General features: G+C 42.5%; 1 protein-coding gene across 1 annotated transcript in view; it reads right to left on the bottom strand.

The window, feature by feature from the left end:
• The window catches only part of LOC122255823 (lysosomal aspartic protease), a 16,976-nt gene that overhangs the window by 8,203 nt on the left and 280 nt on the right, over positions 1–8,493 (bottom strand). Inside the window, exons 2-7 of the mRNA XM_043020155.2 lie at positions 7,180–7,297; positions 6,870–6,993; positions 6,610–6,715; positions 6,138–6,350; positions 5,278–5,400; positions 4,648–4,747 (exon numbers count right to left, since the gene is read on the bottom strand). Coding sequence (XP_042876089.2) covers positions 4,648–4,747; positions 5,278–5,400; positions 6,138–6,350; positions 6,610–6,715; positions 6,870–6,993; positions 7,180–7,297 — 784 coding nt within the window. The remainder of the gene's footprint in view (positions 1–4,647; positions 4,748–5,277; positions 5,401–6,137; positions 6,351–6,609; positions 6,716–6,869; positions 6,994–7,179; positions 7,298–8,493) is intronic.

Genomic DNA, 8,493 nt, shown 5'->3' with positions numbered 1-8,493 from the left:
CCAAGACCTTTCCTGCTAGTGTGGTCATGGAAGTAATACTGTTATATGATTTTAATGTCTAGGAAATTTCTCATTGTCACAGACCTGGCTAATAATCCTTGGATGAAAGTTCAAAACTATAAGTCTATTGTCTCTTATACATAATGGTGTAAAAAAAAAAAAAAAAAAAAAAAAAAAAAAACAAAAAAAAAAAAAAAAGGTAAAAGTAAAAAAACAACAACAACATAAACAAACAACATATTTATTGCCTGAAAAGATACGTCCAACATTGAAAAAGGGTCTCCCTTTTTTATTGTTACTCCCGCAGAAATCTAAACCGACTTGGCAAATCCATGCGCTTTTCCCGACGTCGACTCGGTTAAGTCCGAGCGATGAAGGTCGCCGAGGATCCAGGCTTCGATGGAGCCGAGGTTCAGGCCCAGGATCCCCACGATGCACACGCGGGTGCCAGTCTCGTCCACGTTCTGGGAGGAGAAGGACGTGTTTTACTACGTATGCGATGTGGGTGCTAGAGGGGAAGGTTGGAAGGAAAAAGGGAGGGAAGAGGGAAAGAGAGAGAGAGGGAGGGAGGGAGGGAGGGAGGGAGAGGGAGAGAGAGAGAGGGAGGGAGGGAGGGAGGGAGGGAGGGAGAGAATAAAAAAAAAATCGAAAGAAAAAAAAGAAACAACAACAAAAAACATACATACCCCCCCCCCCCCACACACACACACACAAACCTCCAAAACCAGACACCCTGTCCCTTACCTCAATAACCAGCTCGGGTCCGGTCAAGTCGTAGTCCACCCCGTTGAGTGTGAAGGTGACGGGCGGCATATCAGGCACCTTGTTGCAGTTGATCAGCCACTCGCCTGCGATGATGGGGAAGGCGCCCAGGTCGAGCATGATTTCCCGAAGGCGAGAGAGGCGATGGTTCAGGACAATCACTGAGGAGTGTTTTCTTTGTAATGATGTGTGGTTGGAGAGAGATAGAGCGAAGAGATAGAGGGCAGAGAGAAAGAGCAGAGAGAGAGAGAGAGAGAGAGAGACAGACAGACAGAAAGAGAGAGAGAAAGAGAGAGAGAGAGAGAGAGAGAGAGACAGAAAGAGAGAGAGAGAAAGAGAGAGAGAGAGAGGGAGAGAGAGAGAGAGAGAGAGAGAGAGAGAGAGAGAAGAGAGAGAGAGAGAGAGAGAGAGAGAGAGAGAGAGAGAAAAAAGAGGGAGGAGAGAGAGAGAAAGAGAGAGGGCGAGAGAGAAAGAGAGAGAGAGAGAGAGAGAGAGAGAGAGAGAGAGAGAGAGAGAGAGAGAGAGAGAGAGAGAGAGAGAGAGAGAGAGAGAGAGAGAGAGAGAGAGAGAGAGAGAAAGAACGTTTTACCCACCTTCCTCATTCTTTGTAATGATGAGGATGGTAGGAATGGATATGAGGGGGTAGTGGTGGCAATAATGATAAGAATATCGATGTTATTGATAATGGTGAATTGCAGTTACAACTATAGTAACGTTTATGACAATCGCATTTACAATAAGGATAAGGATAAGCCAGATTTGCGGAGCAGTTGCTACGCCGGGCTTATATGCAGTGACGCGAGCCCGCCTGTGTCAGCGTGTGCTGACTCGTGAGAGAATGTGCCAACGAGTGTTGACTCGATCTGAGCTTGTTCCTTACCCAACGCAGTGCCCAGCTACGTCAGTAAACGCCAGGTGACAGTGGAAGCTCACGAGCCTGGACGGGACTCGATCTGCCGACCACGGGGATGTGAAGTTGACACGCTACCAATGAGCTAACCAGACGGCTATTTACAGTAACATTAACCATATCAGTAGAGTATCTACGACTATATATCAATCATGATGACAAGGATACTGATGTCATTAATCGTTACTGACTTTAAAACGTCTAAAGTTATCCCAATTTTAATAACAGCTGTTAATTATCTAATTACTGTAATATTCGATAATTCTGCTTAAAGCTCCACTGCCCTTCTCTCACTCTCTCCGTTTCTGTCTATTTTCTCTCTTTCTCTCTCTCACTCTCTCTCTGTCTATTATCTCTCTATCTCTGTCTGTCTGTCTGTCTTTTATCTCTCTCTCTCTCTCTCTGTCTATTATCTCTCTCTCTCTCTCTCTCTCTCTCTCTCTGTCTGTCTATTATCTCTCTCTCTCTCTCTCACACTCTCTCTGTCTACTCTCTCTCTCTGTGTCTCTCTCTCTGTCTATTATCTCTCTCTCTCTCTCTCTCTCTGTCTATTATCTCTCTCTCTTTGTCTGTCTGTCTATTATCTCTCTCTCTCTCTCTCTCACTGGAAAGTTGGACCTTGATCTGGTTTCTTATTTACGTCGCCCCGAAGGTATGTTATTTGTTTACGTGATGATGTTTGTTGGTCTTTACCAGAGTGCTGAAGGTGCAGAGGCCTCGACGATCACTTGGCACTGCCCCCCCCCCCCACTACCAAGTTGGACTTCAGACCGAAGGCCTTCCACCCCAGCTAATTCACCGCATGAAATGAGGTCGATGCCGCGTCGACAGCCACGCCTCTCCAACGCTGATTCGCTAGCGTAACGAACATGATTTTTTTAACGTGGTTCGAATTGTTCCGACTCTCAGTGCAACGACAGATCACTCGTTTTTTTTTTTTTTTTTTTTTTTTTTTTTTTTCGTTTCCCGCACTCAGAGCCCCGATATAATGGAGGAGGACTAAAAAAAAACGAGTGCCTTTCAGGTGAAACAATTCCAAATACGGAGAGAACTATCGGAAAAATGTATCTTTTTCCGTGCACACACACACACACACACACACACACACACACACAAACACACATACACACACACACACGCACATAAACACACACACACACACACCCAAAGGCAGTTGTTTTCCGGTCATTTGCTAAAAACATTATTAATGGGTTACACGACAGCAATGCTCCCCGGTTGGTTTTATTATTATTATTATTATTATTATTATATACTGCTACTATTGATACTGCTACTTCATCTGCTACCATTATCATCATCATAATTATTATCATTAGGATTATCATTGTCATCGTTATCTTTATTATTATTATCATTATCTTTATCAACATTATCATTATCTTTACTATTGTTATCATTATCATTACTATTAAAAGGATTATCATCATTATCATTATCATTATTATCATCATTATTGTTATTAGGTTTATCATTGTATTGTTATCACAATCAGTTATCATTGCTTCTTATTATCATCATTAGTATCACCATTACTATTACATTTACTATTATCATCAACATTACAATTATTACTGTTATCATACCTATTACCATTATTGTTATTATCATTATGAACATCATTATCATGTTCATTATCATTATTGTTATGATTATTATCATTGATACTGCTACCCTTATCATTACTATCATCATCGTTATTCACTTTTGTCTATTCTATCGTATCTATTCATTCTTCTTCGATTGCTTTCTCTAAGGATTCGAGAGATTAGAACTTGAGGGATTGGAATCCTCTGCATTGATGGGTTCTGGCTGTTGCTGTTATCGGTAGTGTATGTTTGGTAATCCTTTAGAATCGCTTTTATTACCATTAACAACACTTCTTCACCAACATCATCACTATCATCACAATCAGAATTATCAACTTCATCACCATCATGATTCCCCCCCAACTAATCATCATTGTGAATTATATCATTATTATCATACTATTCGTGAGCCTCTTTTCCTTCCTTCCTTCCATCCATCCATCCATCTATCCACCCATCCATCCATCCATCCATCCTCCCTTCCATCCATCCAGTCTTTCTCCCTACCATCCATCCATCCATCCTTCCATCCATCCATCCATCCATCCTCCTTACCATCCATCCATCCATCCTTCCATCCTCCCTTCCATCCATCCATCCACCCATCCATCCTCCCTTCCACCCATCCATCCATCTTCCCTTCCACCCATCCATCCACCCATCCTTTCTCCCATCCATCCATCCATCCATCCTCCCTTTCATCCATTCTTTCTCCCTTCCACCCATCCATCCTTCCTTCCATCCACCCATCCTTCCATCCATCCATCTTCCCTTCCACCCATCCATCCATCCATCCATCTTCCCTTCCACCCATCCATCCATCCTCCCTTCCACCCATCCATCCTTCCATCCATTCTTTCTCCCTTCCATCCACCCATCCATCCATCTTCCCTTCCATACATCCATCCTTCCATCCATCCTCCCATCCAATCATCCATCCATCCTCCCTTCCACCCATCCATCCATCCACCCATCCATCCAATCACCCATCCATCCTCCCTTCCACCCATCCATCCATCCATCCATCCACCCATCCTCCCTTCCACCCATCCATCCATCCTCCCTTCCACCCATCCATCCATCCACCCATCCATCCAATCACCCATCCATCCTCCCTTCCACCCATCCATCCATCCATCCATCCACCCATCCTCCCTTCCACCCATCCATCCATCCACCCATCAATCCATCCATCCATCCCTCCACCCATCCATCCTCCCATCCATCCACCCATCCATCCTTCCACCCATCCACCCACCCTTCCACCCATCCACCCACCCTTCCATCCATCCATCCATCCATCCATCCACCCATCCATCCATCCACCCATCCATCCATCCATCCTAGCGACATCCTTCCGAGACTTACCCTGACTTCCTCCTTGGGACCGGCGATGAGCGAGGTGCCGGTGTCGACGATGGTCTCGCAGGGATTGCAGAAGTCCTTGGCCACGCCGCCCACCTTGATTCTAGGGGGCGAAGACACCACGTGTTAATTAGGTGGAGAGAGAAAAGGGATTAAGAGGGAGAAGAGAGGGAAGGAGGATGAGAGAAAGGAAGAGGAGCATGCACGCACACGGGCGCACACATACATACACACACACATACGCAGACACACATAAACATCTCCACATCCACACTCACCCAAGCACCTAAACCCACACCCACACCCACTCAAACACACCCAACCACACAAACAAACAGAAACATACCCACCCACCCACATACAAACACAACCACACCCACACACAGACAAACAGAAACACACCCACCCACAAACAAACACACCCACATCCACACCCACCCACTCATCCACCCACAGAAACACAAACACACACGCACGCACTCACCCACCCACAGACAAACAAGCACATCCACACCCACCCACCCGCAAACAAACCCACCCACCCACCCACACCCACACCCACCCACTCATCCGCCCACAGACAAACACAAACACACCCACACGCACTCACAACGCCGATGTCTCCGAACTTACCCGTCGGCGGTGAGCTGCCAATAGCCAACCCTGGACACGGGCACGTAATTGAACTCGCCCTCGTAATGGTTGGGGTCCGAGCCTCCGAGGACGAGCTCACCTCCGAGCTCTCCGTTCATGTCGCTGAAGGAGGGAATGGGCGTTAGGGCGGGGCGTTTATCATCCCTTTGTTTGGGCGTCTGGTGATTTATTTTCCTTTGTCTGTCTGTCGCTCAAGTCGTTCATCCATCTAGCTATTGATTTCGGTCCTTGTTTTTAGGCCTTCCCCTTTTCTTTATATATGTATATATATATATATATATATATATATATATATATATCTATCTATCTATCTATCTATCTATCTATCTATCTATCTATCTATCTATCTATATATATATATATATATATATATATATATATATATATATACATACATACATACATACATACATATATATATATATATATAGATATATATAGATATATATATATATATATATTATATATATATATTTATATATATATATATATATACACATATACATACATATATATATATATATATATACAGTTGTTTTTTTAATAATATACGAACAATGCTAATACAGTGAAAAATATGGACACTTTTTTCTTATAAACTTTTACCCTTTGAAGATGTGGGTATAAACCCAGAACATGGACACTTTACATTATAATGAAACCTTTCGAATCACATATAGCATTATTCTTATTTTACAGACAAGCCCAAGTGAAATATCTGTTCTACTTAGAGTGAAGAAACGCATAGAAGATAATAGGATTCCGAATATGAACTAAATAGAATATATAAACGTAGTCATATTACTACAACAATACTACTACGACTACAACTATCTCACTGGTTGAGGTAGAAGGAGAACACAGGCTGGTCCACCACGCCCTGTGCCACCATTGTGTCGAACACCGTGGGAATGCCCAAGACGGAGATCTCAGTAAAGCCCATGCCCATGATGCCGTCGAATGCCCCGGCGACGAAGGCCAGGCCGGGTTCCTGCGTGGCTTCGGCGAAGGTCTGGTCGGTTACGGTCAAGCCACCGACGGCTACGTTGTCGCTGTGGGAGTTGGGGGGGCGGGAGGAGGGAGGGAGTATTATAGATGGTTTGGCGGTTGTTAGTTCTCGGTTCTCATGTATTTATATCAATAAACTTCTATACTATCTATTTTTCTATCTAAAATATATATATATCATGTATCAATCCATCTAGGACAGCTTCATCTGTCTGTATTCATACGAAATATCATAAGTAACGGGTATAAACAGGTACGTATTGTGGACACAGAATATGCAGCACTTCGTTTAGGGATTTTTACCTGGACAGGAAGCCGGACAGAGCGCCGGATCCGTACTGGATGTCGAAATCAGTGCCGTTGGGCTTGTAGGTGGAGGAGAGGCTCGAGTCGTATCTGTTGTGGAGTTCTGAATAGAAAAAAAAAAGAGAGCGATAGCTACATGAAATAAAACCACAACGGAAACAAACAAACAAACAAACAAGAAACGTCCTGTTTGTCTTTAACATCTTTCTTTAATATAATTTCTCAAAGATATCTGATAAATTGGCACGGGTACTCACGGCAAGCAAGGTTGAGAATCGAGCACTGTTCCGACGGCACCCAAAGGTTGGAGGAGCCTGTGTCGAAGATTATCTTGAAGTACTGGCCGGGAGTACCGATGTTGATGGGGCCGTAGTACTGGGCCTAAGTCGAGGAGGATAGATAATAGAGTTCCTTTATTTCTTATTATCTCTTTATGTTTGGGTCATTGTATAGACAACTGGAATTACTTAACTTCATGCGAGGCAAAACTTCCCCGTTCTATTTGTATTCATTTGATGAAAGTACGATTATTTTGAGACTCAGCAACCACGCGATTTTAGTCCTTACATCTTGGAAGTTGTCGAGGTCGACAATCTCCTCCTTGGAGTAACGGTTCGTGAGGAAAGCGCGGGACCGACGGAGGTCAGCGATGGTTCTCTTCCTCTGAACCTTCTTCAGGGGGACTCTGCAGAGGAGGGAGTAGTGTTACTCTTCTCTGTCTGATTATTGTATGAGTGAGTGAGTGTGAGTGAGTGAATGTGCATGTGTGTGTGTGTGTGTGTGTGTGTGTGTGTGTGTGTGTGTGTGTGTGTGTGTGTGTGTGTGTTTTAGGCAAGAATAAAATTAAAAAAAAACGGGATGCTTAAATCCCTAAAAATAGTTCCGAAACTATATGCAACGAAACAGGAGGAACTCCTTTTATACATACTGCACGCACGTACCTTTCCTCTATTATTTAGAAGTCACAGTAATCAATATGATGATGGTGGTGCTGATGATGACGACGACGATGATGATGATTGAAGATAATGGTGATAATGATGAGGATGATGGCAAATAACAATACAAACGATGATAGTTATATTGATGATGATTATGATGATGATGATAATAATAGTAATACTAAAAAGTATATTGTGGGTGATAATAATGAAGATAAAGTTAATGATAAGACTGAATCAATAATAACATTGATTACAACAAAGATGACAATGATGATAGTTATGATAATAAGGATAATAATGACAATAATAACAACAATAAAGACAATGATGATAAAGACAATAAGTAGCAGTACCAGCAATAACAGCAACAACAATAATGATAATAATGAAGGTATTAATGCCATTGCCAAAGAGATTGCGCTTCCACCGACAGAACAAGCCTTGCATATCAGATGCAGTAAGAGCATATCAAGCCCCCGAAGCAATGCGAAACCAAGGACTAAAGGTAAACGTTTGCCGGATGTGAACGGCCGTTAAGAAATACGAATGACAGCAATAAAGAAACCCGAGTCTCGAAGACGCACTGAACCGTTAAGTTTAAAAGCCATTTTGTGTTCGTGAGAAAACTAACGGTTTTAACGGTTTTTTTTCCCTTCTATATTCCCGTAATTATTTTTTTTTTGTTATTTGATCCTATTTCTTAAAAGAAAGAAAGAAAGAAAGAAAAGGAAAAAAGAAAAAAAAAACTTTTAGTATTTTTGCTGTTCTGTCCATTTTTATCCTTGAGGAATTAAAAGATTGATGGTAGAAATATGTTTTCCAACCTTGTTATGTCTTTAAATTCAGTCATTGTTATTTTTTGCTCTGATATATTAGGCTTCATTTAAGATGAAAAGACGGAAACGGGAATAACCAGGAATAAAAAAAGAGAGAGAGG

This window comes from Penaeus japonicus, unplaced genomic scaffold (assembly GCF_977035675.1).
Source record: "Penaeus japonicus unplaced genomic scaffold, GWHDUDI00000001_assembly GWHDUDI00000027, whole genome shotgun sequence".
In the NCBI taxonomy this organism is placed as follows: domain Eukaryota; kingdom Metazoa; phylum Arthropoda; class Malacostraca; order Decapoda; family Penaeidae; genus Penaeus; species Penaeus japonicus.
This window is presented reverse-complemented; position numbering and strand designations above follow the sequence as displayed.